Here is an 18,506-nt window from a genome sequence, read left to right as displayed (position 1 = left end):
GTCTATCAAGTTCTGAATGGGATGGAGGACTTCTGCATGGCATACTTGGATGACATTGCAGTGTTCAGGCCTACTTGGAAAGAACATGTTGATCACTTAGGATATGTTTTGCAGGCTCTTGACCAGGCCCATCTGACCATAAAGGCAAGTAAATGTCAAATTGGCCAGAGCAAAGTGGTCTACCTTGGTCATGAGGTAGTAGGTGGTGAAATAAGGCCATTACCTAGCAAAGTACAAGCTGTACAAAACTGGGCCACCCCTACTTCTCAAACCCAAGTGAGAGCCTTCCTAGGTCTCACTGGGTACTACAGGAATTTCATTGAGAATTATGGGACCATAGCTTCTCCTTTGAATGTAATCTGCTCTCCAAAAACTCTAAAAAGATTAGATGGAATGAGTAGTGCACTCAAACATTTTAAAACCTGAAGAAAGACCTTTGCCAAACTCCAGTCCTAAGAGCTCCTGATTATCACCAACCCTTCATTGTGCAAACAGATGCATCCAATACAGGTATAGGTGCAGTCCTTAGTCAACTGGATGAGAAAAGTAGGGAGCACCACATTTGCTTCATCAGCAGGAAGCTGAAGGAACCAGAAACAAGGTGGGCAACCATAGAGCGTGAATGTTTTGCCATTGTGTGGTCTCTGAAGAAGTTAAGACCATATTTGTATGGATCTACTTTTGTAATTCAGACAGACCACCAACCCTTGAGATGGTTAATGCAGATGAAAGGGGAGAACCCAAACTACTAAGATGGTCAATCTGCCTGCAAGTGTTTGATTTCACCATTGAGCACAGGTCAGGATGTAACCACCAAAATGCTGATGGTCTCTGTAGGATGTTTATAACCGACTAGAGTGAAGAGATTCATCCAGGAGTGGATTAAATCCTCCTGTCCCTTAGTCTGGGGGAGGGGGGTGGCGAGTGCTAGGGAGAATTCTCCAGAATGGCTAATTTCCCTTACCCACTGAGTCCCTCAGCAGCTCTGCTGGATTTCTAGCATTTATTTTTTCACCTGGTAAGAGTGTGAGCCTTTTTTGTCCCACTCTTACATGTGTTTTGCTGTATGTTTTACATTTTTTGTGTTCATAGACTGTGGAGCCTCACCTACTAAATAGGCATCATCTTTTTACTGTGTGTCACACAGCACCTTTAGTGCAGTGACACAGTGTTGTCTTTTTCAGACTTCCCACTTTAAACTCTATTTTCTGGGACTGAATACTGTCTCCCAGAACATGTAAAGTTGCCATTGACTTTATTAGTCTTTTTAAATCCACAGACTCAGTACAAACTATCTTCCACAGAGTACTGGGAAGGGCTAATAGTTATCCCTTTTTGTCTGTTTCTCGTGGAACATTTTTTCGCTCCCCTTTCTTTAAGATTTGGCTGGTGGCAGTGGTATCTACAATATTTTCTCTACCGCGGACTATGAAAATAGCCTTGGTACTGTTTTAGGCTAAGTTAGTAGCCTCGAACTTTAATCCGCTGGACCCCTTTTAATTTTATTTGGTTCCGGCTCGGTTTATTTGCCATTTCTTTTTGTAAAGGTCTTTCTCGTGTTTTACTCTGCGCGCCAAACCAGGTTTGTTTCTTTTGTTTGCCGTCCTTTGGCGAGCTTCTACACAGAAGCCCTCCTTAGGCACCTGAGAGTCTAGGTAGGCAGGATGTGAGGGAGGGGGTTTAGGCCCCCTGCACAGGGTCTCCTTGGAGACCCAAGTCGCACTCTTGTTTGATTGGCTAGGTGACTGTCCTGCCAGGACAGCCACCGTGCTGTGTGATTGACAGCCACGCCGTGTGAATGGGGAAAAACTGCATAAAAAGCAGGTCTCTGGGACTTGGAAGGCAGAGTCGCCGCTGGATCGAGAGAACTGAAGAGAAGCTGAAGGAAGAGGACTATTGCAACTACTGAACCTCCCAGTGAAGCCCTGCTGCGGGTCCGAATCTCCTACACTTCGACAACAGAGAAGATCTTCAAGGAATCTTCTTCCCCTGAGCTGGTGGGACCAACCAGTCCGCCAAACACCAAGCAAGGCCTCTCTCCCCTGGCTGAATTTGCTGTGCATAGCTGCAGTTAACTGGAAAGCCAGGAGGACCGGACCCTGTTTGGCTTTTAAGGAGCGCACCTTTTATACATCGCTTTGCTCTGCTGCTGGTTTCTTCCCTGGGCAGTGCAGGACCCTCCAGTTTTCCTCCTTCATGTCAGTCCGACAGTCGCTTCAGGAACCATGAGCAGCCGGAACTGCCAGGAACTTCTGCCTCAGCTACAGCATTCTTCTTCTACTAAGATACAGTTCAAATCCGGTCGTTCATTCCCTCCGACCGCGTTGAAAGTGTTTGAAATCTTTTGCTAATCCGAGGGCTTGTCCTTCTCTACTCTTTTGAATAACTTTTCTTCTGGCCAACTTCGTTTCGAACTCTTGCAAAGACTTAACTGCAAACTACTCTGAACTGTGTGATCCTCTGCAAAGACTCTGAACCATTAACATAGGCCCAGGCCTACTGATTTGTACTAACCCTTTTCTAGATTGCCCTGCCTACTTACTTGTTGGTGCCGCTTGATTTTGAATAACCTTGTCTTTCCCTCCCTTTTTAAATAGCTGGAGTGCCATTTTGCTAACACTTCATTTGGAGCTCAACTTGTCCAGAATTCATTGGGTGGTGTATAGTGTATTAAGATTGTGATTTTCTACTGCTTTGCATTAGTGAACTGTTTTACAAATGATTGTGAAAATAAATTTATATTCTTTTACTCTGGCTCTCACTTGATTCAGTGTTTGTTTGAACCATAGCAATTGCCGTCCTTTGTGTAACTTCTGATACTGCTCACTTTACTCTTGAGATAAGTCTGGCTGCTCAGCCATCGCTACCACTTTACTGTGTAGTATGGGCGTGTACTGTCACTTGTAGTCTTAATTGTGTGTGGTGTGCCCAAAGGGTACTGCATATGATTCTGCCTAACATACAGGGTCATGTCTGGTGTACCTTCTGTATGCAGAAGTCTATAATGGGCAAAACAGTCCCAAAGGTAACATTTTACAATTTAGAAACCATATGAAACACTACGCTGGTCTAAAGGACGCCCAACCTCTAGGGCCACTGATACAGTTGATGGCCTTCGATAAGCCGAAAATCGAGTAAGCACGCGTTTGAAGATATGTTGTGAACTGAAAAGGACACTGTTTCATGGCCTCTTGTGTGTAAATCGATGGCAACATTGAAGCATTGGTTGCTTAGTTCTTTGCAAATAAGGATGAGCATCACTCATACTGCACACTTCTAATTTTTCATGGTTGCACAAGTTGATACACAAGTATAACTCGGGGTGTTCATTGAGTATTTTTTTTGTTTTAAAGGGTTGGCAGTGTTTTCTTGATTTTGTTATTCTTAGGCCTTTCTTTTGGTTCTTTCATGTTGGTGGTGGGATTTGGATTTTTTGCAACAGGGGGAATTCAGGGCAAGTTCAGATTTTTGCCGAAAAGATACTTTTCTTTTTACATATTTGTCATGTTTATTAGTCATGTTAATGTGTTTGTAGATGATGTTTTATGAATATGTGTAAAATAAATTTAAAATAGCTTAAATGACTTTTGAAATATCATCATATTTATCTCTAAAGTACCACAATACAGGTGAAATTGCACAACACACCTCTATATTTTTCTCCTAGTCTCTTTCATAATACCACTTTATGTTGTGTGTATCACAATAAGTATTGGTGGGTTGCCTCTGCCTTTTTTTGTTGCAGTCCAGTAAGGACCTTGGCCTGCTCCACAACACTGAGTGAAGGACTCCCGTCATTGGCCTCTAGCCTTTGGGAGAGGGCTCCTCTCGGCTTTCCCACTGCATCCTCTGCATATCCTTCAAACTTCCCGGGCTGGACTGCATTTGTGCTGGTCTGAGGCTCTCCTTCTCGAAGTCCTTTGTCAGTGTTCATGTATTCCTCAGGACGACTCCCCTGCAGAAGTCTATACCGTTCCTGTATCTTCTGTGAGCCATTCTTTGTGGCTCCTGGTGGCTACCGCGTCTCAGTACTGTCCTTGCTGGTAATCTTCATGCTTTGGGGGATTTTTTTCATGCCAATACTGGAGTTACTGATACTATCTGTATTGTAAGGAATCTTCTTCATCTCAGTATAATTAACTGGTATAATGTTACAATAACAAATAGAAGTGCTATCAAGGAGTGGTTGGTGGATGATAACAGGCTTGAGAGGGTTGGGTTGGGGTGTTGCGATGACTTTTACCCAGGTGGTTGTCCATATCCCATGGATGGGTGTCCCTCCCCATGAGCTCCTTCTGTCTTAAAACACCCCTAGGGGGAATATTGGGTAGCAGCCTCACCTCCTTGGCCTGTTGAGAAGGGGCTTCCCCCTGCGCAGAAGGGACGGCACCTAGTGAATCGCCACAGTACGCAAACTTCTTTATGAAGTATGAACATTTCAAGATTCGCATTTCTGTGCAGGGGCTGGATGCGCTTTATAAATGATGTATTCATTCTCTGGGAGACTTCCCTAGAAAATCTGATTTTCAGAATCAAATATATGACACCATCAAATGTATCCACATTTTTACTATGAAGTCGGTCAATTATTTAGATACTATGGTGAATATTAGCCAAAAGTCACCCGAGTTATCATTAGATAAAGTACCTACTGACTACTTTTCAATGTTACACAGAAGTTCCATGTGTCCACGCAACGCCATTAATTCTCTTCCATATTACCAATTACTTCACATCAAATGTATGATTTGCGATGAGCAGGGATTCAGATGCACAGTGGAACAAATGATGATTAGGTTAAAGACAAGAGGCTACGGCCAAGAGACATTCTCAAAAGCATGTACTATTGTGATATGTCCTATGGAACTGCCATGCAGGAAATACAATATACACAGCATTTTTACATAGGAACCAGTATGTCACAAAATTGAACAAATCATAAAGAATCATTGGTCTCTTTTTATTGGCATGAGTGAGGCATGTACAGTGTTGTCAAAATGCCATCTGAGGTTTGTTCATAAAAGACAAAGGAATATGCAAATGAAATCTGATGTATTGTCCTTAGGAGGTCACCAGCACCACCTCACCACTCAAAGTGAAGGAGCTTTCCATTGATTGAACTGATTGTGTTGTAGGAATGCAAAACAAACGGAAAGTTTTGAATTGATCTAAACCTCTGGCATCCCTCTGGGCAATGCCCCAGACCATTGTTGTTTGCCTGCCAAGCCATTGCAGAAAGGGGATTGACCATTTGCAAATCAGGCTTGGTCCCACCCCATGTAGTAGTAATATCATTAAAGGAGACACACTATAACATTCTGCCACTGGTCGAATTATTAAACTAAAACATATGCCACCTGCAGTCGCCCAAATGAGACGACAAGTCTTGTAAGTCGTACTGCCACATGCTAGAAAACGATTCCAACATTGTTGGTCATACCATCAAAGCTGTATATGCACAAGTGCCTTGTTTGTGGTTAGCATTTACCTTCTCATACCTGGCACTTTGTGGAAGGTGATCAATTGCACTGCTATGCTCATTTAATCATTGCTTTGTTCATTCACCAATGTACAGGATGAATTCCTAGGTAAAGTCGTCTGTGATACTCTCTGACCTGTCCAGTTCTTCTCCATCTATTATACTTACTTTATTATACAACTGGAATACAGTCTAGCATACAAAGTAACACTGTCTAGGAATCTGCCAGTAGTCATCAGTGCTTTCCATCAAGTCCATCAAATATTTGTTTTTTACAAGTGAGTAGGGCAGGTGCACTGCTAACATTACCACCCGTATGCCACAGACATGAGATACTCAAGTAAGGCTCAGTTGTGTTTCTGACTAACCTGAATTGACTCGTTGAGACAGGACTGGTGCAAGGCTGGGTTACAGTTTGTTCTGTTGATTCAACTGTGTCTGGTACCATTACGAGACTCTGAACAATGTTCTTGCCCATCAACACTTTACAGGGTTACCAGACTGACAAGTAACACCACCACGTGACTCAGTGCTGGTTGGTTTGTGGGAAGGTGATGTGCATGTTGGTGCCACTTATGTCAATGTTGTTGCTTCATATGGACCATAAAAGACCAGGTGCCCAGACCTATCCCAGACTTCCCACAGGGCATAGTTTTAGGGCGCAAAGTGCAATTGTTAGGATGCAGCTGTACATCCTGCACAAATAAAATCTCAAACAACATTTTTGTCGTGTGGGGCATAGATGTAATTAGCCATCGGGCTGTCGGTGCAGGTGCCATGTCAGGGTGTGATTGTTCCTCTTTCACCTTTGTGTCACTGTTAGTTCTAGTGTTAAGCTATGTTAATGTATACTTGTTTGGCACTCTGCTACCACCGGAAACACTGCAAGGCATGACCAACCATGCATTTATGTTCTTTAGAAAGGAGGCAAGAGAAGAGCTTCCAGTGTGGCACCAGCCATCTAACATAGAGGAAATCTAGAAACCCTTAAATGCCTATGACCAAGAGATCAGAGAGATCTAGGGGGATTGTAGTGAGTATTTTCTTTCCAAGAAAGATGGCCTTACACCATTGATCTTCTAGTGTACATTGAACATGTCCTTAAACGAAAAGCCCTTTTTGACCAATAGCCAATGCAATTTATGCAGGACAGGAATAATTTGAAGTGGTCCCCAATTTATTAGATTGATCACTTCATTCTGCTGTTATTGTAACCTTTTTACCCGGAAGGCCTGCAGGCCCAGATAAATGCTATTCGCATCACCCTATCTAGATTGGACCAAAGCAAAAATTGACTAAGCTCTTTGCTCCGATTTAAGGTGTGGGCATAAGTGCTTCCTTGATATAAAAGGAAAGTAGCCTGTTGTGTTTGTATGAGCAATGTGAGGAATGAAGGTTCGCAATGTATCAATACAGATTTTTATTTTACCATCGGCGTTGTGGTTTGGGGAAAGCATAATAGTAAAAAGAAATAAAAGACTTCATTAGAGCTGGGATACAGTGAATGAAGGGAAATGTTCAATGTTCAATAGAACAAGGGGCAGTGCTAATCCATAAGGCTCACAACAAACAAGTGATTAAGATATATGATTGAAGAGATACACAATGTTTCCCGAGCAAGATAAACAACATGATTGCAAGACAGGAAGTGGGTCCTATAGCTGGAGTCAGGTTTTCACTAACAATCCTATAGCAGAATTACAGGCTTTCCGCACAGAGCTAATATTTTCATCCCTGCAATTGCACTTTGGAAAGAGGTTTGTCATGGATTTCACCCATTCTGCCCCTTTGGGGTTAAAACAGCACACAAGCAGCACATGAGATACCATTTCATGTCAGAATTCCCCTCAAATATGTAACCAGCATTAGCTTAACACCGTGCCTTGAAGCTAGTGATGCGCTACAGGCTTAAAGAGCAATCTATATTTAGAATAGCAATATAGTACCTCAACCAGCAAGAAACACTCAAAGCGCTAGAGGCCTGTATCAGCCTCATGTTGCAAAGTAGCTAAAAAGCAAAGACGTTTGTTGCATGCAACGCACACATGTGTGTTTGATTTATGTCACCATTCATTACAGCAAAACGTTTAGTAGTTTTAAACAGCTTCATGTATACATGCACACGTATGCTTACATATGCAGATTGAAGCAGGTCAATACACGACCCCGTATGCTTACATATTAAACCAGCAAGCCGTGCTATCAAATTCGATGTTGCTCTTCATATTTAGGGTTAAAAGGCAGTCTGCTGAAGAAGCCAGAGTACCGTGCCAAAGGCCTTGACTTGGGTCCTAGAAGCGTGATGCTTTTCGAGCATCTTGCTACAACATGATAACGTGGCTACACCCTTCGGAGCACCTTGCTTTCAAAGAAAGGTTCTAAGAGGTGATAACATGATGAGACGCCTTGAGAATAATGTATATATTTGGCAGGAGTTGTTATTTTAGCCCCTTACTAAAAGGGAAGTGCTTTTGTGATTTGTTTACCCACATCACACATGGGGGGTAGGGACTAGCGTCCATATTACAACAGCTTTCAAGTAGAAGCTGCGGATCTGCCCATCAAGTGACAAGTAGGTTTTATATTCAGGGCCTTTCCAAACTGTCCCTATATAAACACCATGAAAGCCCACATAGGGACTGGATGAGACATGCTGAGACGGGGAGCTGTCAGGGCAAAGGGCGAGGGGGGGCGGGGGGGATCTGTGATTAAGCAGCTCCTTTTGAGTAGTTTGTCATTGCCATGGGGATGGCTTGGATGAATATTGTGCTCAAATGCTGGTCTTTTCTTTTCATCTTGATGCAGTGAATTATGTTTCGCATTATATTGAGATGTGCTTTGCATTGTAAGATGAAATATTGACTCATGAATCGATTGTAGAAGCTTTTGGCTTAGGTTGAAAACCATAGTGTTGCATTGAATTAAGAAGTGAGCCGTATTGTTATTGAAGCATGGGCAGGGCGTTTTGCCGCTGTGAAGAACAATTGTGTCTTATGCGCCATATGGGGTATGAAAGGGCTTTTATGTAATATGATTAGGCCCATGATTGCAAGACAATGTAAAGTGTTTTTGATTATTGAAAAAAAAGTTATTTACCACAGAAAGGTCTTTTGATCCTATGTGAGAACAGAAAAACATTTAGAAGGTCGTTGATGACATGAATAAGTTGGACTACTGTAATTTTAGTGATATTGTATTGAGGGCTTTTATATTTGTAAATAAATGCTTCCTTTTTACAGCGTGGTGTTTTTTTTACCCTGATATGTAGACATAGTGAAATGCTGACTAACCAAGTGCTATGAGATGCCTCATTCCTCTCTCTCCATGGAGCCTTTCTGGTTTGCTCTCTTCCTATTTCTATCTAAATATTTGCAATAAAAACCTATTGTGAACATATTGTAGATCTGTGAGTAAGTATCAGTTATCACCTTTTCAGGTATCAGGGTTGTGTACATTAGAACTGTCTATGTGAGTTGGGAAGGGATACACACTTTGAACCCCCACACACCCAATTGTAAACCATTGTAGCAGAGCATACATTGGCATTGTAATCAGATGAGAAAAGCCTTTTTCTGGGATGTGAACCAGTGTCCGATAGCTACCATGTTGCGTAAAAAGAGTGCTAGATCTTACTACCCGCTAACTGGGAGCAGGGGGGGCTACGTCCTCCCCATTAGGATCAGAGCCCTTCATCTAGCCCGGGTGGTCCTTTTTAGAACCTGTGATAGGGTGTCTGGGGTAATGAGACGGCTATAGGTGCTTGTGCAGGTGCCACGCCCCTGGCAATATGGATAAAACAAAGGGGAAAGGAGTGGGTGGGGGAGAACAGGTAGCTTTGGGTGGTGCTGTGAGAAGGGAGCATGGCCAGGCACAGACAGTTGGGTTGCCTGTAAACTGGAAACGGCAAAATCAGTTTGAGAAGGGGCAAGAAAGGGTGGGGCAACAAAGTGTGGAATCTGAGAAGAATTGGAGTGATAAGCTGTGTGGAAATAGGGCGCCCCTGACCCACAAGGCAACATCCGCAATGCCCACTTTTCAGAGTCTCTGTAATATTATTCATATGGTACAACAGTGTCACCTTCACCCTTTGAACCCCAAAGACTATCAATCTTCAGGGATGATGGAGGCTTTGTGCGGGGGAGTTTATTACTTTACCATACAAGAATATCATCAATAGATTTCGGTAACTAAATCCATCGGATTTGCCTGATCTTCAAAAGGCTTAATAACACCAGTTTACATACATGTGGTCTGACTAGAGTTCTATTATCTTCTCAATAGGAATATAATATCATATGTTTTATTGACTATATCTTATAAGTGTCAGTATCACTAGTGTCATAAAAATGCACAAGCCACAATTAGAATTAATATTATAGAAAATAAAACTAATATGTTTTCTTCCCCTTTCGCCTGCTTATGCCAAACATAGTAAGTGAGTATTTTACTCATTTAATGAATTATCATAGCCACATGGATGCATGGATGGCCTTTCTTTTCTGCCATTCACAGCCATGTGCTGCTCAGAGCACCTCACTCCCCGACTAAAATCCTGCCTGGTATCAGGTCTCATTCTTTGTTTCCATTTTCTCTTATTGGCTATTAGATACTTTGCCCTCACTAAAAACACACCCTTCATTTGAGGTTTTCACCAAAGATGCACAGTTTTATATTCATTTACCCCCTTGTTTCCTTTGTGGTTCTGTTTCTTGCTCCTCTATGAAGCTTACCATTTAGCAGTCTGCTTCCATTTTAGCAAAATCAAAGTCACTTACAGTTTTGTATAGAGAAGAACAATGGTCTACAGCACTTGACATTTACGTTTGTACGTAGTGTTCTTTTTATGAGCAGCATCAGCCATTTCACTTACAAATGTAGCAACTCTTTTGCCCAAATGCATCTCTAATACATGCCAGACACAGCTTTCCAAGGCCCTGTCTACCATTTGCCCACTAGGTGCCTCCTTCCCATTCAACAAGGGTAGAAGTACATGCACCTGCTTACCCTGGCAACAGCACACATGGACGGACGCACTGCCAGGAGGCAGAGAGGAGATACGAATGTTGGTACCCATCATTCTCTGTAACATCATTGGACAGGAGGTTGAGCTCCTACCTAGTAACCAAATCCAGGGCTTGCTCCTGGTGAATCTCTCATCAACCCCTCTATCAACTGAACACTGGGCTTCAATCCACTCTGTAATTGTTATGTTGTCACTGTCTACAGTAGACACTAATATGTGGAAACGACTCTATAATAATACTCCCCTGAAAACATTTTGCTTGATAATTAAATGTTTTAAAATTTTTCCTAAAAAACATTTCTCTTCATCAAGGGTAAAGCTGGCAAGTTTAGGGGTCTCCACCAACAGAACATCTCAATGAAATTCAAAGGGAGGAAAAAACGAAATTAAATCCCTAAGTATTTATTCTAAACCAATGATTGCAAACACAAAGCATAACAAGGAAAGTATGTATTATTCAGAGAAAGGAAATTGAGAAATATGAATTGAGAAAGACATTTTAATACATACATTATCACATGAAAACTTTATTACATATTAACTCATATTTCAAAGAACACAATTGGGAATTGAGCTGTGGTTCTGTAATCACCATGATGTGAGGTGGTTGATATGTGGTAATTCATCCATTCATTCAGTCATGCATGCTCAAATATAAACACATAGGCCCTCATTTCGATACCGGCGCTAAACCATGGCGCTATTAGCACCATGGTTGGTGCCGGTATCGTAATGTGTCCGCCATGGTGAAATGGGGAATTACCACCCCATTCCAAGGTTGGCGGGGCGGTATTTCCCCATTTCCCCATGGCCCTTCCCCATTCCCATTTTTGCCCAATAGGGCATAATGGGAATGGCAAAGGCACTAAGTACGGTACCGCAAATTACGCTACCATACTTACCGCGAAGGTTCCTTTGCGGGTCCCTACTTTAACGGCTGGTCTAGACCAGCCGTTAAGGTCGGGTCCCGCAAAGGGACCTCGTAATTAGGCACTAATGGGTTAACGGCGCCACAGCCTTTTACGGCACCGTTAACCCATTAGCGCCAGGGTCGTAATGAGGCCCATACCCGTTGTTGTGAACTTAAATACACGCTTCAGAATGTTATAACATTGCCATACTGATGTGAAGCTGTTTCATTAAAAAAGTGAAGCATGTTTAACTTACCTATCAGCGCAAACTGGGAGTCAAGACCCAACAACAACAGCATGAAGAAGAAAAGAAAGGACCAAAGTGGAGAAACTGGCAACTTCGTCAGAGCGAATGGATACGCAACAAACGCCAAATCAAATCCTGTGAGAGAGACAACATGTATTAAACATCCTCCTTTCATTAGGTATTGATAATAGTATTATAGTACACTGACATGATGATATAGTCCTCTGTTGATTGATTGATTGTTTAGTTGTATAGCGCCTATACACACGTGTTTCAAAGCGCTTCAAGGCAAGGGAGGGAGCAAGGGAAAATACAGTGACATTCTTACAAGGCCTTGAGACATTAAGAATGTGAAACTAACAAGCCAGCAGTGCTACATCACAGCCCCACCTTCATGCCGCCTACTTTGCACATAATAAGGAAGCCACTCCTGCTACATTGCTCAGTGAGTCAGTTCATCTAAAGTCCCCTGTCAGCAATCTGTTAGACAATATGTGTGTCTTATCAATGAATCCTTTCATATACTAAACAACAGAAAACAGTCATTTGTCTTCTGTACACTTTGATGTCCACACTATAAGGCTGTTTATCCCTCAACAGAATGGGGCCGTTTTAGAGTACAATGGAACATGAGCAAAAGCTCTTTGTGCAAGCACAATCTGATTGGCACCGATACAAAAACACGTTCACTGTATTTGCACTGGTGCTAATATGATTGCACGTGTTCAAACAGCATGTCTGCATATGCCAATGTGAGTGTGCATATGTCAGGATAAGTAAAAGCAGAGACGGCTCATCCATAATGGGCGATGGGACATCGGCCCACCCATTATGGATGAGCCGACAAGCCAGCCCAGTGAAAACACTAAGCACTCACTCAGCTGCTGCAAGCAGCTGATGTCAAGCTCCTGAGCTGGCTTGCACTGTCAAAGTGAAACATCTAATGGGCCATGCAAGGCCAGGGGCATTTTGCTTCCTAAGCCTTTCATGGCCCATTGGGGATGCACGCTGGGGTAATACGACTCTGAATCTGTTTATGGGGTGCTCATCCATCTCCCCACACATTCAGAGCGCCTTGGTAGTCGTCAGCAAGTGCCCTGGCTCCTCCTTGCATGGACTGGAACTAGGAAGCTCTCCCTGCTTCCTGGTTCATGTTCATGTTGTGCAGGTGCCAGAGAGCCATCATGGGAGCCTGTCTGGATGGCGGCGGATAAAGGATTCTAGAGCACTGCTGCAGGTAAATAAATAAATATGTGCATGTGTGCATGTTTGCATGTTAAGGAATGAGTGCATGTTGTGTGAGTACACGTGTGAATGAGAGAGTGTATGTTATGGATGTACAGGTGAAAGAGTTATGAAAGCTGTGAATGTATATGAAAGTGCAAGCAAATGTGTTTGGGTGCGCTAGTGAATGTGTATGAATGCTAAATCAATGAATGCTGTTTCTAGCGTGTGTGCTGGGGAGCGGGCCTCTGTTTTCAGGTTGTGGGGGGGATTATGTACTGGGAATCAAGGTTAAAGCACATATGAAAAGTGTTTTTATGTAGCTAGACTGGCCTGCATTGCTGCAGCCAGTCTAGTTACATATTCTGACTCTGGCAATGCTTTTTTTTACTGGGGATCAAGGTTAAAGAAAACATGATAAGTGTTGGTACGTGGCTAGACTGGCCTTTACTGCTGCAGTTAGTCTGGTTATTTTTTCTTCAACAAATCTAGGTTAAAGCAAACATGATAAGTGTTGTTATGTGGCTAGACTCACCTACGCTGCTGGAGCCAGACTTGTTATGACTCTGGCATGGCATTTTTTACTGGGCATCAAGGTTAACGCAAACATGATAATTGTTATGTGGCTCGAATGGCCTACATTGGTGCAGTTAGTCTGGATATATTTCCTAATTGCGGCACAGCATTTTGTAATGGCAAAGACAACAAGGATATGTTCTTTTTGGCAATTATGCCATGTATTGGTGCAGTCTGCATGGACATGCATAGCACAGCAATCATAAACATGTTTTTTTTGCTGACATATATTGTGGGCAAAGTCACCATAAGAATTAGTTGAGAATGCTCCTGGACAGTGTTGGTGGCATGCATCTATTGGATTTAATGTGCTACCCTACCCTACAAAACAAAAAGGAAAATGTGTGGCTTTGGACCCTATTTGTCCGTGGGTCTGCTTTACATCATACAGTTGGCCTCTGTTATTTAGCAGTAGATACACAGCAGTTGCCTGACAGCCTACCCCCTGCATTCTTCATGAGTAGGTAGATTTTCGTTCAACTTTGTTAGTTATGTTATTGTTGTATCATTTGGAAGTATCTTTAATTTTGTTCTCCATTATGTTTGCTGCATTTGCCAGCATTTCAGCTTATTAAGTACGATTTTTCTTAATTGTGGGCTGGCCAGCATCCATTATTATTTGGTGCTACTGTATTCTTTGTATTTTTGTATTAAATCCTGTATATATGCATGTATTGATGTAAATAAATATCATCAGATATGGAAAGTAGTTGTTATTTCATGATTGTTTGTCTTTTATTTTTGATGTATTCTTAGATATGGAATAATACAGGGTTGCAACGTCGTAACCTCTATTTGGAGGTACAGGAAGCTTAGCCTTTCATAACTTTAGAACTAGGTTTTCAATAATTCCCAGTGGGCACACTTTCTTGTGTGTATTGCTGTATATCCCTAGCCCCAACTGGAAAAGCGGGTAGGCCCTTTTGGTTCATACGTTTTGGTAATGATGCCAGGTATTGGTGCAGTAGTCTGCATGGACATGTATGGAACAGCCATCATAAACATGCTTATTTTGCTGGCATATATTGTGGGCAAAGTCACCATCAAAATGAGTTGGAAAAGGCTCCTGAACAGTGTTGGTGACATGCATCTATTGGATATTTTAATGTGCTCCCCTTCCCTACAAAACTAAATGCAAACTGTGGATTTTTGACCCAATTTTGCTTACAGAGTATGCTGTAAAATGCACTATTTTAACCCATTATTTTATAGTTTTTCTTGGGGGAGAACCCCAGACCTCTCCTGGATTGCTCAGTCACTCCCACATTTTCGTGGGAAAACATTTATGCCCCTCCAATAAAAAAATTCACCAGCCACCACAGAGTAAAAGCATAATTATGAAGCACACAATACCGTAATGACGTCATCATGCTAATGGCATCATCAGGTTGTGTTTTGGCTGCATGCGCTTACAATAAAAACTAGGATTATGAGCTACCATCAGGAAACACTGTGTTCTCGGCACAGAGGTGACCTGATGGTTCCACAGAAATGTATGAAAATATCCCCTACAAGGTAATTACAACTAATTTTTGGAAAAATAGGCAGGTTCATAACCTTTTGATCGTAAAACACTTCAAGGTTCCGTCTTCTTTTTCCTTTTCACAATGTAATACACGAGTAGAAGAGACAATCAGACTACATACATATCATCCAGCATTTATATTTAAATAGAAGTTGAGGTATGTAATTACCATGATTTTGCTACATCAGGGGCGGTACAATACATATAACTGTATCCACTATTATACACATAGTTTTAGAATGAGAACAAGTACCAAGATGTTCTTTCTCTTTCAGGACAGATCACAGAGACTTTACAGGCAGATATGTGATACGTTAATGAGATGGTTAGTGAAAAACAGGTTAATTATTAGCATATGACTATAACGTAACAGATGTTGTGTTGCCTCTATCTATGATCATTTTGGATCCCTGAAGATGGGCTCAAGTCCAAAATGCATCGGATCTACAAAGAATAAAATCTTGTGATTTTTACAAGCACACAAATGATGTAACTCATTTTTTACAAGGAACTTGGACACATATTTTGGATATGAAATTACATACAGAAGGAATTAGGCAGGAACGTTTCATGTCTCAGCCATTGGCGGTCCACCCGGTCTCTGAAAAGTTAATTGCCAGATTTCTATACTATAATTATCAAGCATGAATCAAGATTGAGTTAAAAAAAAATTGAATACAAAGAGATAAGGGGTCAGCGTTAGTGGGCAGATAGAAATTGAGAGTGGGGTCATCATTTTGGTGCATTTGTGCATGCCCAAACACAATTTTGCGCATGTTCAATCTAATTACACTTAGTGCACATTTCCCCTGCATTTGCACTGCAGCCAATGTAAATATGCATGTGGAGATGTGGAGTAACTCCTCCTGTTTTTGCCTAAGCACAGTCATCAGAAAACATGCTTAAAATCATTTATGTAAAGTGATGGACTGTAGAAGGAGGTGAGAAAAGCAGCAATGCGTAGTTAGATTGTTCTTTTTATATCACTGCTACATTCGTTTCTTTATCAATGATAAAACTAATTCCATCAAAAAATAAAAACACATCCTTATTCCATTCTCTAAATGCTTGATTTGCACACCCCTGAGTTACCACCTTCTTGAAATTAGAATATATACAATTCTGCTCATCAGTTTTGCTTCTCATACGACCATACAATATACCCATAGCCAGTTTCTTTTGCATATTTAAAGAGAGCAGTCCTAACTCACAGTCCAAACCTGTCATAGGGGTATTGTTAGAAACACCCAGCGCTCTTCTACAAATATTACCCTCAATTGTTTCCAACCAACGTGTTTCTCTGGCAGTAAATATTTCAAGCCCACAGCTCAAACAGGGAATTAGACAGGTTTTATATAGTTTAACCAGGCCTTCCAAGGAATATCCACCTTCAGCTCTTACAAAATTGTATACAGCCAGAAACCATTTTTCAATTTTCTGCCTTATAAATTGTTCATGCATTGCTATATTCAAGGTATCAAAAATAAAAATACCATAAATAGGTTTGAACGACATCAATTCTGTTGTTGTCCATTAACCACACAAATGTACTCAGTCATCATAATCTTAGTTTTTGGGAAATTTATAACCAACCTTTTATCATTAGAATGTTGTACTAATTTATCGATAATTCGTTGTACACCAATCTGGGTTTTATCTGGGTGTAATCTGCGTAAGCCAGGCCAGATGTTCATCGCCTATCGTAGGTGGAACATTTCTGCAGTCACTAAAGTCTGACCAATGTTGGATACATACACATTGTAAAGAGTGGGAACAAGTGAACAACCCAGTTTTAAGCCCATATTAGTCCCAATTGTTTCACTTAGGGCTCCCTCCTGATTTAATCTTATTTAGGCAACTGTGTCTGTGTAAAATGTCTGTAAAAAATGTAATAACACAGTGCTAAAACCCCATTTGCCAAGTTAATTCCACAAAAATTGATGGTCAACTGTGTCGAAGGCACCTTTAAATTCTATGGAACATATAACCAATGAATCGTCCTCTTTCAGATGGTCTCTTATCAGATACAATAAAGTCCAGGCATTATACGGAGTGATCATGCCTCTTCGAAAACTTGTTTGCTGCTTAGATAATATATTATTATTTTTAATCCAGGCATCCAACTCCTGCAAGAGGATTTGAGCGAAGATTTTTGAACAGGCATCTGTCATGGCTAGCAATCTGTAATTATGTGGATCCTCAAGAGCGTCTTTCTTAAATATAGGTATTAAGATGGTTGCCTTCCAGCTGACCGGAAATAAATCTGTCATAAAAATTGTAGTAAATAGCTGAGTAAATATGTTTGCCCAATATCCTGGATTTCTCTTGTATATTAAGTTTGGTATTTCATCTGGCCCAGGGGCACAGGAAGGTTTCGTTTTAACAATGACTGCTACGATATCAGCACTTTTAAAGGTCATGTTAAAGCTCTCAATATTTTAATCCCCTGTATAGGCGATATTAAATAGTTGCCTGTTTCCATCATATCTCTGTTTAATATACTTAATTCAGTCTAACTCTTTTATTTGATTAATATCTTTACCCCTTCCACCATTTTCATTATTGTACATATTGTACATATTCCAGAATTTGCATCTGTCACAGTGGTTTAACACATTTCTAACTATCACCCATCTTTTGGAATGTTCAGAGGCTTTATATCATTGTGACAAGTTTTTATAACCCGTTTTCAGATGTTAATTTATCCTCCTTTTGTCATATTCATTGCTATATTGATGCTTAACTGCATTCATTTCCTTATAGTGTCTCTTTTTTTCTTTAGCAATTACAATATCAAATATCTTTCTTTTATACATTATTTTAGCAGTATTACTCCTGGGTCGATCATATGTGTATCAATTAGCAGCCAGAGAGATTTCTTCAAAAGTTCTTACATCAATACACCTATTTCTATCCATTGTTGAGACCATATCCTCAAGATAGCTCACAGATCTGTCTATATTATTAATAGACCAATCCATAAAATTACCAGGTCTATTTAGACAGAGTGCCCCCAACATGATCTCTTTTTCTTTCATATTAGTCTGGACGGCAAGTTTACATTTTTGTACCACATGATCACTAATCTGTGTTGGTGTAAGACTTGTTTGTCCTATACCACCCAGAAGAGAATCAGAGAAAAATATATAATCGAACCAAGAGAAATTCTTTCTGCAGAACCAGGTATAATCTGATGACATATCTGTTTGATCGTTCACATACAATTGATTAAGACAATTTGTATTAATAAAATGTAACCAAGGATCCAATTCATTGGTATCCTCCGCACATGGCAATACAATCTTTGCACCATATTTATTCAGTGAAAATCTATTAGGCTTCAGTTTCATAATGTGCCTATTTGTGAATGTCTTATAATTCAAGTCACCCACAAATAAAAAGGAACCTCACTTCCTCTGCCTCCACTCTAGCACTAAACCCATCATGGTCACATCCCAAGCACAGCTGGTCGTACCACCTACCTGCACTTAAATATGTCCAATGTTCATTGTCCTTAATCT

At 41.0% G+C, this 18,506-nt stretch overlaps 1 protein-coding gene across 1 annotated transcript in view; it reads right to left on the bottom strand.

Moving 5' to 3' along the window:
* Window positions 1-18,506, bottom strand: part of LOC138481019 (sodium- and chloride-dependent neutral and basic amino acid transporter B(0+)-like) — a 753,261-nt gene that overhangs the window by 335,076 nt on the left and 399,679 nt on the right. The window contains exon 9 of the mRNA XM_069612866.1: window positions 11,670-11,795. Within this exon, the coding sequence (XP_069468967.1) occupies window positions 11,670-11,795 (126 nt within the window). The remainder of the gene's footprint in view (window positions 1-11,669; window positions 11,796-18,506) is intronic.

Source organism: Ambystoma mexicanum, chromosome 5p (assembly GCF_040938575.1).
Source record: "Ambystoma mexicanum isolate Mex_15411 chromosome 5p, UKY_AmexF1_1, whole genome shotgun sequence".
Lineage (NCBI taxonomy): Eukaryota > Metazoa > Chordata > Amphibia > Caudata > Ambystomatidae > Ambystoma > Ambystoma mexicanum.
This window is presented reverse-complemented; position numbering and strand designations above follow the sequence as displayed.